We start from the raw sequence: 16767 nt of genomic DNA, 5'->3' as shown, positions 1-16767 counted from the left end.
GTATTTTAATATCCGGAATGATGCCAAAACTCAAATGTTTTACTACAGGTACTAAGTCTGTTTTACTGTGCAGCTAAGAGGCTGAACTAATGCGTGATCTGATATTTTATGTAATTTCAGTTTCTGGATAGCAGAAATACCTGTGAAAGGATACATCATGGTATTTCCAAAAGACTGCTCCTGGAGGAAGAGACTGCCTTGACAGTATAACTGTCTAGATATATTTGAGCTCACTTATTGGGATTCATTGACATTGGTGTTAGTACCTGTTTAAATATAAAACAGATTATACCTGTTCTGTTTTCTTTGCAAATTCACACCAAGTGTGGATCCAGTTAGGTGGCTTAAATCCGTGGTACAGATAATGGGGAAATAGCTGTTGTAATTTTGAGAGAGGAAATTTGTGAATGTAATCAGAAAAATTGAACAGTTGTTAAAATATTATGTAATTAAAACCTAGTTTCTCCAAATGTGTGTTTAAAAGTTAGATGGCAGTGAATTAATAACACAGAAAGTTTGACAGTCAAGAAATGACAGATTAGGAAATAAATACAGGAAAGGGAACAGGAATACTTATCTTTGATTATAAAGCAGTATTGAAGATCTGGGACAAACTTAAGGCGGGGGTAGGGGGTAGGATGACAGGTAGGAGTTCTGGCTCTCCAGTTATGACTTGTGATATGCAGAGTCCTTGGCAGTTCCCAGGTTGCAGTGCAAAGTGGATCGTGTTTGGGTTTCCCCAGGCTTCTGGATTTAACTGGTTGCCACATAGGTCTGGGAAAGAATTGTTTCTCCTACTGCTGCTACAGGTATCAGTGTTTTTTGTGTGTGTTTGAGCAAGGCAAACCTCCCTTGCTCTCACAGAGGCACTGGGTGTTGGTTGCAGCCAGGGTTGAGGATTTTGACTGGGATGTGCCAGTGATCCACCTGGTGGTTCCTGGCTAGAGGGTCTTGCTCCTCCACTCAGGGTCACACCAATTGCCACTTTTGGGACCAGGAAGGAATTTTACTCCAATTAGATTGTCATTGGGGGGGGGGCAGGTCTTTCCTCTGCAATGAAGAACGTGGTCCTCTTCCTTGAATTTCTGCAGTGTATTATAACAAACCACTTCCTGTCTTTGCAGTGGCATGTTGGGGTGTTCTTGATGTTTCAGGGCTTGAGGGTTTGGTGGTTGCCCATTAGGGTTGTATGTGCAGTTTTGTTTGGAATAGGCTGGATGGACACTTGCTTAGAATGGTTTAAGAAAGGGATGATTCTGCCTTGATGAGGGGTTGGACTAGATCAGGGGTGACCAACCTGCAGCCCGAGTGCCACAGGCAGCCTGTGTGTGTGGCAGGCAGTAGATCAGGGAGGGGACAGGTAGCACAACAGCAGGTAGGGCATGAAGCAAAACAAAGCAGCAAATCGGGTAGGGAGCACAGGGCTGGGAGTAGAAGGAAAAGAAGCAGACTGGGCAGGGGAAGGAGATCGGGGTGCCATTTGGGAAAGGGTGCAAGGCACATTTTGTGGCAGAGCTGCCAAAAAGGTTGGTCCTACTGGACTAGATGCTCTCCTGAGGTCCCTTCCAGCTCTTCTTTTTTGTGACTCTCCGATTCCAAGTTCACGTTTCCAAATTCTCTTTAATTCAGAAACCGGTTTAATTGAAAATTCAGCATTTTTTCACAGATTACATGTTGTAACTTTGGAACACATGTTGTTTATTCGGGACAAAGACTGATGCAAACCCAGTGGAAAAACTGATTCTAGCCTTGATACAGGGACCCTACAAAACTGCTTTGCCATAGATTTTGTATAAAAAGTCCACTTATTCTATTTGTCGTCTCTTTCCCTCATACACTGTGTTCCTTGTAGGAGACTGTACAGTGATATCTTGACCTTCCTTGGTAGAATTTTAACCCTGCACCTAATAATATGTGATGCTGCACTAGAAAACTTTTCAGTCCCTGGGCTCTCCTGCACATAATTTGCATACAGGATCCTGTACTTTACAAGTGCTTATTATCTATGGGATAGATAAAATAAATCAGAGTTGTTTGATGTACATTGTAGATTAATATTTTGAAAGAACACAGTCTGAAATCTAAGAGGAAGTATTATAAATACTGCTCTGGGCATTTGCACCTGGAAGTCTAGGTATGTGTTTACTTTATATGAAGTGTGTGTAGCCTGGATAGAAACCAAAATGGAAAACTGACCCAGAGTGTTGTATTTTTGGCTGAACAATACTCGCTTACTTTGTACACCATAAAATACAAATTTGGGAAGTAGAAATAAAAACTGTCTCATTAACAGCAAGCTTCATATTTAGAATTGGGTAGATCTCTAATGAAGTTTCATATATGCAGAAAGGTTATTTCCTAGCTATGTAAGGCAATATTTCCTTGATACTCAGAAACTGAAGAAACTAGTAACGATAGCTGTGTAACAATCCAAACAAATCCTAAAAAACATTGATTCAATGACTGATTATGTATTTTAGACTTTAGCTACGTGAGTGAGACTCATGCATTTGTTTGACTGTAAATAAAAGGTGCAGGTTGAATAGTTTACAGCTTTTAAAAGCCTGATGTAATTCGAAAACGTACTGCAATCGCTGACTTAGCATCCAGTTTGCCTTAACAGTTACAGTAGACCCCCAATTTATGCGATTCTGACTTATGCGTCTCGCGTTTATATAATTTTTTTATTAGGGCCCGGACTGGAAAATGCCCCTCGAGATGCGTGTCATTCACATATATACGCGAACACTCACGAGATTCGCATATATACGCACATATATACACGAATGCCTCACAAGATTTGCAGGCAGAATCAAGCGGAGCTGTGCCACCATTGTGGTAGCAGCATCTCAAGATACATAGGTGAGACACTAGACGCACCTCCTAAAGGTGATTCCACTGAGAAAAGGGGGGGGAAAAAGCTATGACTAAGCTATGTTTGGGATACGCAACCCCTCACTATTCTATTATTTTCTATGGGGAAAGTCGAATTCAACTTGCATGAAATTCCCCCGGAACGCAATACTTGCGTAAATTGGGGGTCTACTGTACATACAGATGCTATTTGTGATCTAGCACAGAATTTCACAGTAATCTAGAACAATAGCGTAGCAAAGAGATAGTATTCAGATGGACAGCCACTACATTTGCAGGTATAGCTGGTTAATATGACTTTTTACTGTACAATGCAGATTCACTGAAACCAAAACTTCTTGTGGGAAGTTGCAAGAAGTAAGGAGTCTTTGGTTTTGTCTTTTATAGAACCAATGTATAGCTGGGAGAAATGGTAGACAAGCTTTCAGGCACAAAGTCTGGGGAAAGAAGTAGTTACAGCCCAATCTAAATACCAAATAAAATTATTTTTATCTGTAAATGAAAATGGTTACTTAAAGAAGTTAAGCAGGGCTTTAAACTTGGAGCAAAGAGAAATTACTGGAAGTAGCTAAAAACAGATAAAGGGCCATTGTAATAGATAACCTAAATAAGTAAAAGAATGAGACCATTCATAGGGGGAAGACGGGTGTTATTACCTGTTGAATACAGAGATTAGCAGAGAGAGAAGGTAAATTTAGTTGAGCCAGAAAACCATTATCTGTATTCAGCCCTTAGTTTTTAGTATCTGGTAAAGTTACAAATTTTTGTTCCCAGGCCCATCTTCTGAAGGTATGTTATAGATTACCCTTGAGTACAAGAACTGAGGAATGGAGTGGTTCTGCTGTGAAAGATTTCTCCCACTGGTCTCCTGTCTTTCATCATTCTTCTGAGATTTCATTTTGCAGCATAGTGGTTGTTGTTTGCACCCACGTAGTTTCCGTGAGGGTATGTCATGCACTGGATGAGGCATGTCACGTTCTGTGATAGACGTGTAGGATCTATTCTAGGACTTCCAGTGGCTTCGTTGCAGGGTGTGTTGATTGTGGAAGTATGCTGACAAGTTTTGCATTTGCTGTTTACACAGGGGCATGTTCACGTTGGGAATATTTATCAAGGTTTTGTCCTTTTCAGGTATAGGCTGTGTGATGATCCTTTTTATTAGGAGCTTTGTAACCACCAGGGGTGTGTGGTCAGTGCTTTTTTGTTTGTATGTTTTGGTACGGTAGTAGGTTTGTAGGGGGTATTGGGGTGACTTGTTCCATGATGCAGTCTATTTCTCTGCTGGAGTGCCCTAGCTGGGTAAAGACAGCTTTTAGATTTGAGGTAGGTGCCATGAGTACTTTCAGTGATGATAGTGGAGTTTGAAAGCCTGGCTGTAAACAGCTCTCCTGGTATGTGTGGGATGATTACTAGTTTTGTGAAGGTAAGAGCTGGTTGGTGGTTTTTCTTATTTATAATAGTTTCTAGGGTGCCATTTTTTATGTGGAATGTGGTATCTAGAGCGCTGACATTTGCGTAGAGTATTCCAGCGAGAATTTGATGGAATTTGGTGGTAGCTGAAGCTGTGGTAGAAATCAGTAAGCTGTGGTAGAAGTCCAAGTTTTTAGTACAGATGCTGAAAATATCATCTGTGTATTGCAAATATAGTGCAGATTTGATGGTGCGGTTTTCTAAAATCTCCGCTTCAGGGTGGCTTATGAAGTTGCTATATTGGGTAGGCCATCTTTGTGCCCGTAGTTGTACCCATAGTTTGAAGTGTAAGTTGTAGAAAGTAAGGTTGTGGATAAGAATGAAATGGCTGATTTAAGTGATAGATTCTGGTTGTAGTCATGTAGTCCATGTTCTTGAAGATATTTTGGGCAGGCAGCAATGGCACAGGATGTTAATGTACAAGAGAATGTACATTATGGACTAGAGTCATCCACAGTTGCAAGTATGGTCTTCTCAAGGAGGTGATAAATATTCTGGGTCTTGTTGAGGAAGTTTGTTGTATGTTGCAGAAGACTTGTTTTTTGAGTGACAGGTGCTTTGAGGTTGGTTTATCTGAACCTCTTAGTTCTTCAGCAAGAGTACCGTTTTGGTATCATAGGTTTGCCTCAGTTACCTTGTTTGTGCATCTCATAGACATGTTAAATGTTCCTGGGGTAGGAAAGTGGGGGGTGAATTTATTTATTTATGTATTTAGTTCTATTTGAAACTAGTATAGAAAGGATTTGATGATGGTTTTGAATTCAAGGAGCAATATTGATGTGGGGGCCTCCCTTAGTGGGAACTTTTAAGTTTTAACAAAATGTCACAAAGGTTTCTTGGGTTCAGAGCGAGGACTTGAACTTGGATCTCCTACATAACAGTGCACACAGTCTCACTTTTCATAAGTGTAAAATGTAAAACTTCAGATTTGTTCTGATATGGAATGATTTTTTTTCTTTTTTGCCTTTTATAACATTTTGAAATTTTTACTATACAGGCATTTGAGTTCATGACCTTCTGAACAGTTGAATTGCTGTATGGGTTCCTAGGCAGTACTAATTACAACCTTTTTATTTGAAAAAAATACAGGTGGTCTTCACTCTAACCGAGTACCTAATAAGAATTCTGTGCTTGTGAATCATTTGCACATCCAGTAGGCAAAACAATAAATCACTGAATACCTTTAAAAATGCAAATATTAATAAATATAACTGAAGAAACTACTTTTCTGGCATGCAGAATTGCATGATCGAGTTCAAGATTTTCAAAGTTAACTAAAATATTAAGGACTCAATTGCAGTAAATTTGTGCAGTCATAATTATCTTTCCACATTATCTGGTCCCTCTTCTATATAAAGCACACTTTAAAAGTGTTGATTTGCTTGTTGTAAAAACATATTTCATATATCAAGATTATTATTTATAAAGTGCAAATGATGCACTCGTACTTAGTGGCATAATACATTGGAAGATTCATGTTTGAGAACTTGATCAGTCAAATGTTGATGTCAGTTTTGGACAGCACTTAAATATATGGTTTCAAGTTAAATACATTCTTAATTGACACTTACTTTAATGGAATTTAAGTGTGTTGCTGTGTTAAATAGGGCTGTCCTGGTGTTGAAAGGCTTAAGACATTTTCCTAAAATGTTTTTAAGACTTTATTCTACAGTTCATGCTGTTGTCATAACAGCAGTGCCTCCTTGTGTGCAGTGGATTGCATGATGGAGGTCTTCAATAGTTTCCATCAAAACGCATATTTCCCTAAACTTATGATGCCATTTTAAATAATGAGCCATGTTTGCAAAGTGTCTTAAATGTTTTATCTAAATTTGTCTGCTATTAAGTGAGACTTGGTTTCCAAAGAGAGAACTAGCTTTGAATTCTGCCTTGAGATTTCAGCTTATGAAAAGAACCTTTTCATTTTTGAAATTTTCTAAAATTTCATTTTTTGTGAGCATGTATTTATAAAACACATATAACTGAGAAGATGTGCTTCATTAGCTCTGAAAACTGCTGTAAACAATTCTGTCATGGGTTGGTTGTTGTTTTTTTCAGCCATGGGAACAAAGAAGGATTTTCCTGTCGAGGGATTCAGCTAGCTGTTGACTGGTTCCTGGAGAAAGGACACAAAGATATCACTGTATTTGTACCCGCGTGGAGAAAAGAGCAATCTCGACCTGATGCACCAATTACAGGTATCATTTCCAAACTTATTTAACCCCTTGTCATGACATGATTTAATCATTTATTGCAGCAAAATACTGTATTTACTTGGTTAAAAAAACCCAGGGGTATAACATTATCATCTTAAGCTCAGAGCAACAGTAACTTTGATGCAGTATAAGTTCAGTTAAATAGTATTTTACCTTTCATTACAAAAGATATTTGAAAGCACTTCCCAGAATGTGTGTCAGCCTGAAATGCCACTTGTTGAGCATTAATGTTTCCTCCCAGTGTCAAGCATTTTAGAAAAAAAAGAACAGATTCTTGGTCTTACTCCAGCAGGTTTCTGCCAGTCCAGCAGCCAAGGATTTCTCCAACTGCAGGAAATCTTTGCGTAACATGAAGTCAGCGTGGAGTTTAGCCCAGTAAATTTGCATATGTTCCTGTAGTCTCAAATAGCAGGAAGAACATTATTATAATTCACAACTGAATTTTAACAATAAATGCTTCAGAGGTATAAAAAATAACATATCTAGTCAAGCATACAATGCATGCAATACAGAGGGGTGAGAGAGTGGTTGTGAAAGACTAATTACTGAATATTTGTAAAGTGCTTTGAAAACCTTGCGTGAAAAATGCCATATTAGTCTGTACGGATCCACATCTGGTTCCCATTATCACTGTATCTGAAGGAGAGCAGTTGTTCTCATTGCAGTCACATTTTCATCACAAAGGTTTTGTGTGGGGGAAGAAAAAATGTTAGTGAAAACTGAATGACTTCTTAACACAGCTATTTAAAACCCTTTACGTTTGTATTGCAGATCAAGAAATTTTACGTAAATTGGAGAAAGAAAAAATTCTTGTCTTTACCCCATCTCGGAGAGTTCAGGGAAGAAGGGTGGTCTGCTATGATGATCGGTTCATTGTAAAACTAGCTTATGACTCGGATGGTATCATTGTGTCCAATGACAATTATCGGGACCTTCAGAATGAGAAGCCGGAATGGAAGAAATTCATAGAGGAACGGCTGCTAATGTATTCCTTTGTGAATGACAAGTATGTTCTTTCCTTATAAGCATGAAATCTTATAATAAGAGCTCACAATGGAAAGTAGAATGTACGTGTCTTTCTCTTTTTTCAGATTTATGCCTCCAGATGATCCTTTGGGACGTCATGGTCCAAGCCTTGAAAATTTCTTAAGAAAAAGGCCTGTTATTCCTGAACATAAGAAACAACCATGTCCATATGGTAGGTTTGCAATAGTCAGATTGTTATGAACAAAAAGAACCTGAGAAAACAATTTTAGTATCTTGTCATTAGACTTTATAAAGCCAAAACTGGCCTGTTTTCTTGTTAGCATCCAGATTCCATGCTTGTTTTTATTTTTAGTTTAACACCTGTATACCTTTTTAAAAACAAAAACTGGAAGTGAATTAGGGATAAACAAACAGTTTAAAACATTCAGATGTTTGGCTTTTCAGCCATGAAGCTGTGGATTCAAATTCCTCATGGATATTGCCCCACAGAAAAGTTACAATTTTCAGTTTCCACTCCAGGAGGAAGGCTTGCGCTCTCTAAGCTCTGATACACATTTTTTTTTTTTTTTTTGCTGCCTTGTATACTACTGAGCATATTACTAGAGCAACAGGAAAAGCACTGTCATTCACAGCTGAGATGTGCTGACATAGCTGTGTGTAGGAGGCCTACCCAGTGACTGCCCTCAGAGATAAAAAGGAGTTGTATAGGTTCTTTTTTCATAAGCATTTGATTTGACCTAAAAATAGTTAAGGATTATACAATATTGAACACTGTACCTTTCTTTAGGTCATGTAATGCAGTTTCTTGTGTGGTCAACTGTTTTGGGGTATATCTCCTTTGCAGGCAAAAAATGCACCTATGGACACAAATGTAAATACTACCATCCAGAACGGGCAAATCAGCCCCAAAGGTCAGTGGCAGATGAGCTTCGAATAAGTGCCAAACTGTCTGCTGTGAAAACCATGAGTGAGGGAGCTTTGGCCAAATGTGGCATGGGGTCATCCACTTCCAAAGGAGAAATCAGTTCTGAAGTGAAACGCATTGCACCAAAACGCCAGTCGGATCCGAGCATTAGATCGGTGGCTGTGGAACCTGAGGAAAAGCTCTCAGTAGCTCGGAAGTCCGAAGCCAGCTCCGTTCCTTCTCTTGTTTCTGCATTAAGTGTACCAACAATTCCTCCGTCAAAAAGCCATGCTGCCGGCGCACTGAATACTCGTTCTGCAAGCAGCCCTGTGCCAGGTTCATCACAATTCACCCATCAGAAGTCTTCGCTAGAGCATATGTCCAGTGTACAGTATCCTCCTATACTGGTCACCAATAGCCATGGTGCTTCTGTTAACTATACAGACCAGTATCCCAAATATGAGTCTTTGGGAGACCATGGCTATTATTCCATGCTCAGTGATTTCTCCAACTTGAGCATAAGCAGTATGCATAACACAGACTACTATGGGGTAGATGCAGACCAAGGGTTGTATGCTAGAAACTCAAGCCCCTGTCCTGACAGTCGTTTAAGCCATACAAGTAATGATTCTTATTCCTCTTACAATGACTTGTATCTGGGAGTAGCAGATACCAGTCCAGAAGACAACATGAAGGTCCATAGGCTTTCATCGCAAAATCGTCTTCAGCCTTTTACCCATGGTTACCACGAAGCCTTAACTAGAGTTCAGAGTTATGGAACTGAAGAACCCAAACTACCACCTCGCAAACAGTCTGTTTCCCACTTGGGGCTACATGTCCAGCATCCAGTTGTTGGAGCACGGTCCAGTTGTCCAGGAGACTACCCTGTGCCTCAGAATATGCATCCATCAGCCACTGCACAGCCAAGCCGTGCCTTGGTTATGACAAGAATGGACAGTATTTCTGACTCGCGGCTTTATGAAAGTAACCCTACACGCCAGAGGCGACCGCCCCTCTGTCGAGAGCAGCATGCTAGTTGGGATCCATTACCATGTGCAACAGATGCTTATTCTTACCAGTCTTATTCACTGAGTAATAACCTTATGCAACCATGTTATGAACCAGTAATGGTAAGAAGCATGCCTGAAAAGATGGAACAACTATGGAGGCATCCTTGGGTTGGGGTGTGTGGTGAGCCACGGGAACAGCATATCATCCCAGAACATCAGTATCAGACATACAAGAATCTCTGCAATATTTTCCCTGCAAACATAGTTCTCTCAGTAATGGAGAAAAATCCTCACATGACAGATGCACAGCAGCTGGCAGCCATGATTGTTGCCAAACTGAGAACTGGGCGTTAAAGCATTAAAAACCCTTGTGGGACCTAAGAAGATAATGTTGAACCTTCCAGGGACACGATCTGGAGGAAAATGTGAATCGAGGCACTGGGTAAATAAATTGTAAATATTTTCTAAATCTGTGATATACAATTCTGTACATTGTTGTACCAATCATTCAGTATATTCTAAGGCACCTATAGAAGAGCAGATTGTACTGTAAATATAATGAATATTTTAGGATTTTAAATATAGGGATTTTTAAAAGTATTTTACAGGAAGTGCATACCTTATTGCATGGATATACTACTTAACTAAGAACTACAATGTCACATTTTTAGTGTCTCAAAGCTGTTCATACAAAATTATTGTTAGCAATTATATTGCATGTATGGATGTATAGTTTCAGTTTGATAAATATATAATTGACCTTTCAAAATAAGCTCTATACATTCCTGGATCATCTCTTAAGATTTTGGCTGACCTTTGACACTGCAGTTCTTAGTGTCAAATAATTTTGAAAAATGCTTGCCAGCAATTTGAATAAGCCACAATTTGTAAAAAACAAAACAAAACAAAAAAACCCCAAAACCAACCAAACAAACAAAACCCCACCAAAATTAATTGATCCCCTTACACATCAACACCGTTAATATTTCTTAGCTTTTAGATCTGGCTGATGAGGTACTCAGTTCTACAAAGCTCTAAGCTCCAGCACCCCAATGCAGGACTGAGCCCTATTCAGTAAATTAAAAACAAATTAAAGTGTAGCTTCCCTCTTCATGATTACAGATGAATTGTATTTTAAATGACCAGCATCCTGGATGGCTATAAATAAAAGTGAAATGTATATGGACTGCCATTCTCCTTATGAACTATGCATTACTTAACCTCAAGTGCAGGGGAAGGTAATGGATGGCAACGTGGGAATGTGCTGTTTAGCAAAAACTACAACACGTTTTGTGGCCAGGGCTGGTACTGGGAAGGTTAAAATAACACTCCAAAAAGACAGTTACATTTTTCAAAGGGGAAGGAGGCCAATTCTGAACAGGGATGCTACGGTTTTGGCTTACTGTAACCTGGCCTAATTTTGCACTTCAGATCCACGCAAAGGTGTGCATTTGCCTCTTGAAGGCTTTTAGAGCTCTTATTTTGACAGGCAAGAAGAAAAAGTTTGTGTGGCATTGTTTGCGCAACTAGTATTTTGCTCAGGGGTGGGAACCTTTGTAGCTAAATGTCTCCAGAAGAGGCGTTTATTGGTTTTTTTAAGCTGCACTGACTGGACGCCCTTTTTGAATCCAATGTATATTTCAGCATTTTGAACCATTTCTAACTCGATATGTCTCGAGCTAGGACTTGTTGACTTCTACTGTAGTTTTTTTCATGAAAGTTGAGAAGGCCTGGTTTATGGCCTTTTGTTTCTTCATGAGAAGGTGTGACACTGCCTAAATGTTTCTTACTGTGAAACACACGGAACGTGAGGCTGCAGTCAGGGTTGTTTCTGGCGTTTTGATAATGGCTTGCATGCTGCTTTTTGGTTATTTGTTTGTCTGAGGAACAAAATTATATCACTTCCTTCACTTGTGTTACTGTAGTAGTTGCATCTTGTGTATCTTGTGGGCTATTTATCATGTGCAAAATGTGTTCATGTCAGACAATAAAACGGTTACAGGTGCAAACAACAAATGTACTAGTATGTTTGATATTCACATCATTTCACACATGATAAATATACTAGTGTTCACACAGGTACCTCTCCGATTACTTACATATTAAATAATGACCATGTCATTATGTATTTAAATGAGTTCACTTGAAGATTATGTCGTCTTCATATCTAGAGTCTCCATATCTAGAGTGTTTAAAAATAACTAAGTTTTAATTAGTTACATCATTGCTGTTTAAAAAAAATAAAACTAATCTTCAGAAACAACGCATAATTTAAAATATTTTTAACTTTTGACCAACTTTCAGAGCAATTTTTATTAACCAGCATTTTATATTTTTACTTTCCAATTAGTTTGTATTATCTTCTCTTGTACGGGAAAAGCAGCTGAGAGCAATGCCTCAAATAACCAGAAATGACCTTTTGTTTGTTGATACAAATTGTATCTCTTTTTCTTGATTGTATAAAAAACTGTACAAAAACCATCTCTAGATTAACTTCAATATTACATTTTCACCACAACGTTTGTGACACTGTGTGTCACAGGGAAGTAGCCCATGGGTAATTATGGATCTTTTTATTTAAAATGGGCACTTGTAGTTTATAGACAAACAAGAACAACTTTTCAAAAACCACTTTATTACAGCGTGCACAGATATTGTGTGTACACTTAAAAGCATTATATTATATAAAGTTATCTTTAGTCTATTTATTAAACAGATGCATTATTGCAGTGGAATTTTATGTAAAAATTGGTGTTAATGAATCAGCTGCATGTGTTTATAAATATAGCGATAATATAATTGCTGTAGAACCTGCTTTGTCCTTCACAGGTAAATCATAAACATGATTTAGGTTTAAAAGAGGCTTTTGTGCACTCACCTTTTCCATCTTGCATGGAATTAAATATCTGTATGTAGAAAAGTGTTCCTTTTTTCTCTAACTATACAAACTCTTGCAAAGGGTTTGGTAGATGTCTTTCAGTGTGTACTTTATTTGTTACACTGAGCAGAGGTTACTGCATGAGGTTTGGGATGGTTGATGGAGATGCTCTATTTCATAGAAACTGTCCAGTCATTCTGATTCTTTTTCTGACTTTATCATCTTGACAGTAAATTCAATAGTCTTCAGGCCTTGACCCTTTAGAAAAGGGTGGGAGTAATACCACAGTAAATCCAACATACCCTTTCTCTAAGGCACTCCTCTCAAGCCGAGTTTTTTCCAAGATAAGTCAAGAACATTTATAGTGTTTGGCAGGACAGAAAGGACGACGAAGCCTTGCAGAAATGGTCTGTTGAATTTCTACTTAAACTTTTAAAAAAGTGGCTTTGTGTCTCTTGTTCAGCCAATTTAACTCGGATCATTCTGCCATCCATGTCTCTGTTTTAAGATATCTTTACAAGTCAATTCAAAATACTGACATTCATTAACTTTCAGCACTTAAGCTTAGATTTCTTCTAACATAGAAGAGTTGATCTTAAGAAACACATGGTGAGCATAATTGTCTGTACTGTAAATATAAGACTTTGTAGAAATGCTCTTTTTGAGAGCACACTATTTAAATATTTTTAAAAGATTAACAAAACAGTTCCAGAATCTATATTTTAATAAAACCCATGAGACTAACAGAGTCCAAGATAAGGAACTGCAGAAAAGAGGGGGGGAATGAAAGCCTCACCTACCGATGTCAGTGGAAGTTAACTCATTGACACTGGTGGGGCCAGGACTTCAGCCCAGGGCCCCCAGTTTGCTGATCTTTATCTTCCTCAATTATTTTATGTAATCTGTCATGGAAGAGCACATAACCTTCAGTTGTAGGCAAGCGTTATGATTTGAAACAAACCAAATGTATTTCTGGGATGTTATCCTAAATTATTTATGCTTCTGTAAATAGCATATGTTGTATTAGTTTGTGGATAGAGGTTACTTGACTACTGTAAGTCCTGTTGTTGGTCTCTTGAGCTACAGTAGTTTGCTTTATTCATTTGTAGAATTAAACGTTACTGTTTAATTGTTGTAAAATTTTATAAAATCTCTTTGGGTTTTTTGGTTGACCCAAATATAATGTAAGTCTCAATGACAAAAGAGTGACAATGGATGTTAAACCAGTATGTGGTGTTTTGTAAATCACTGTAATAAGTGTGCAATGCTCTACCTGATGCTGCATGTAATGCATTCACTAGCATGGGTGTATGTGCTTAGCTTTTTGTAAAATTGTTTAATTTAACTGTTTTTAAAACAGAAGGTCTCTGCAAGAGGTCAGAAGAACAAACTAAAGCAAACTCATTAAAATCACCAAAGTTTCTCTAATGTTTTTTAAAGCCAGTTTGCCTCTGAAAATGTGAACCTTTGCCTTTTTGGAGTTCTTCAGTGATTAAAAATCCAAATAGTCACAGCGTAAAAGAAACTGCCTACAGGAGCCTATTCTTAGAACGTTACTAAAATGGAATAAACAGGCACGGAGCAGATGGTAACACTTGTGCTGGTGTCTCCCTCTTGCTGCCATAACACACTGTCATGACAGGCTGTGACTTGCTTCTTACCTTACAATATCTGGATAAACAGGAGTAGATCAGTAAAGCACTTCTCACAGGCACCACAGTGGTTTTAGTGAGAATCTTGTTCTCCAGAATTCAAGTTGTGTGTCGACGTCCCCCGCCCCGCCCCATTTTGATATGCCAAAATGACTACCTGAAGTGTGAGTGCTGCAGCCTTACTGCCTGTTCTCATTTTTCAGAACATTATGTGTCTCACCTTTTGCGCTTGAAACTTTCACCACGTGACAACATCTCTTGTATAGGGCTTCTTCTTGTCAAGACTGGTGTGTGTATGCCTGTGTTCATACAAAGCCCCACAATACTTCAAGCCAAAAGAACGTTAAGCGCTCTATCAGTCGCTTAGACATCACACTAAGCTCTCCCTCCTGATTTAGTTAGCCTCAAAGGAAGTAGGCTTATAACCTGTAACTGAGCCCTGTCGTATTGCATTGGGTACAAAGATAACCCAGGGGTAGGAAAGGGGAAGCCCCATGCTGCTGTTGATGTACTTAAAGGCATTAATGGTATTCAAAGGAACATGTGAAAAATTATTATAGGGTTTTTTTTATAATGACCTGTTCTCCTTTCCCCCAGTTATGTATAACAGGTTTGCACAGGTGTTTGTATGTTCTGGACATTTAATGTTATGCTTTAAATATGGATGTACTCAATAAAGTCATGAAGTTTCACTGCATTGTTTCTAGCTCATTACTTCAAAGAACACTGTCCAAACAAAATCTTAAACCCCCAGTATTTTTACTTCCAAGTGTCTAGGCCCTACAAGCACACAGAATGTCTTGTATCAACGTTACTTATTTAGTTCAATGGACTACAGTGTAAAGGCGCTTATTTATGTAAGTGTACAAAGACTCCCCAAAGGGGTCTGTATTTCTTCAAGATTTAACTATTTTATGGGGTTGAAATTCACTATCCTTCTAAATTCTGATGTCAGTTGTTTGTTTAAAAAAAGGAGATTCCTCCTGGTATTTCAACAGCATGATTAGCTTTAGCAGAAATTCAGTACCTCCATAAGCTAACTGCTTTGTGTGTAACATTAAGACATCCCTTCAAATAAAAAGAAACACACGGCTAATATTTAGCCCTACCAGATGGTAGAACTTATGTCAATGAATGGAATCTCCCCAAATGGAGGCAGAAAACTAGAATCTGCAAAATGTAGTACATGAGGAGTTAAAAAAACAAATTCATACTAAGCTGCAAAAACCTTAATGTTTTATAAAATGTTTTGCAAACCAATTTGGCTTCACTGTTTGCTATGGCAGTCAGTGTTAATGTTAGAATTTTTTTAATGACTCTTACATAATCGTAAATGAAATCATCCATTGAGAATAATCTCTAAACATAGTGAAACCTTGCTGCTCCAGAGACTGTGCTCCTATTAAAAAAAAAATAAAATCAGTGGCACCTCTGTTAGTCTAGCATAGAAATTTAATTTAACACAGTTCAGGTTGTATGCATAAAGGTTGGTACCACAATAGGCACGGAAGTACACAAAGTACTCTGCCAGTAGTTCACATCAGTCGGCAGGCCCGGATGAGCTCCATCCGAAGGTGCTGAAGGCACTGGCCGACATCATTGCAGAGCCACTGGTGGGAATATTTGAAAGCTCGTGGCGCACAGGCCAAGTCCCGGAGGACTGGAAAAGGGCCAACGTGGTCCCCATTTTCAAAAAGGGGAGGAAGGAGGACCCGAGCAACTATAGACCTGTCAGTCTCACCTCCATCCTTGGCAAAGTCTTTGAAAAAATTATCAAGGCTCACATTTGTGAGAGCCCGGCAGGATAAATTATGCTGAGGGAAAATCAGCACAGGTTCGTGGCAGGCAGATCATGCCTGACCAATCTAGTTTCTTTTTATGACCAGGTTACAAAACGCCTGGACACAGGAGGAGGGGTGGATGTCGTATACTTAGACTTCAGGAAGGCCTTCGATATGGTATCCCACCCCATACTGGTGAACAAGTTAAGAGGCTGCGACTTGGATGACTACACAGTCCGGTGGGTGGCGAGTTGGCTGGAGGGTCGCACCCAGAGAGTCGGGGTGGATGGGTCGGTCTCGACCTGGAAGGGTGTGGGCAGTGGGGTCCCGCAGGGCTCGGTCCTTGGACTGATACTCTTTAATGTCTTCATCAGTGACTTGGACGAGGGAGTGAAATGTACTCTGTCCAAGTCTGCAGATGACACAAAGCTATGGGGAGATGTGGACATACCGGAGGGCAGGGAACAGCTGCAAGCAGACCTGGATAGGCTGGACAAGTGGGCAGAAAACAACAGGATGCAGTTCAACAAGGAGAAATGCAAAGTGCTGCACCTAGGGAGGAAAAATGTCCAGCACACCTACAGCCTAGGGAATGACCTGCTGGGTGGCACAGAGGTGGAAAGGGATCTTGGAGTCCTAGTGGACTCCAAGATGAACATGAGTCAGCAGTGTGACGAAGCCATCAAAAAAGCCAATGGCACTTTATCGTGCATCAGCAGATGCATGACGAATAGGTCCAAGGAGGTGATACTTCCCCTCTATCGGGCGCTGGTCAGACCGCAGTTGGAGTACTGCGTGCAATTCTGGGCGCCGCAATTCAAGAGGGATGTGGATTACCTGGAGAGGGTCCAGAGAAGGGCCACTTGTATGGTTAAGGGCTTGCAGACCAAGCCCTACGAGGAGAGACTAGAGAAACTGGATCTTTTCAGCCTCCGCAAGAGAAGGTTGAGAGGCGACCTTGTGGCTGCCTATATAAGTTCATCACAGGGGCACAG

At 39.4% G+C, this 16767-nt stretch overlaps 1 protein-coding gene across 5 annotated transcripts in view; it reads left to right on the top strand.

The window, feature by feature from the left end:
- ZC3H12B (zinc finger CCCH-type containing 12B) overlaps window positions 1-14683 on the top strand; it is a 93531-nt gene extending 78848 nt beyond the window's left edge. For all 5 annotated transcript variants that reach the window (XM_059732780.1, XM_059732779.1, XM_059732778.1 and 2 more), the window contains 4 exons: window positions 6403-6542; window positions 7332-7566; window positions 7652-7758; window positions 8392-14683. In XM_059732780.1, the coding sequence (XP_059588763.1) occupies window positions 6403-6542; window positions 7332-7566; window positions 7652-7758; window positions 8392-9815 (1906 nt within the window). In that variant the 3' untranslated portion in view covers window positions 9816-14683. The remainder of the gene's footprint in view (window positions 1-6402; window positions 6543-7331; window positions 7567-7651; window positions 7759-8391) is intronic.
- The last annotated feature ends 2084 nt before the right edge of the window (window positions 14684-16767 follow it).

This window comes from Alligator mississippiensis, chromosome 8 (assembly GCF_030867095.1).
Source record: "Alligator mississippiensis isolate rAllMis1 chromosome 8, rAllMis1, whole genome shotgun sequence".
Taxonomy (NCBI): domain Eukaryota; kingdom Metazoa; phylum Chordata; order Crocodylia; family Alligatoridae; genus Alligator; species Alligator mississippiensis.
This window is presented reverse-complemented; position numbering and strand designations above follow the sequence as displayed.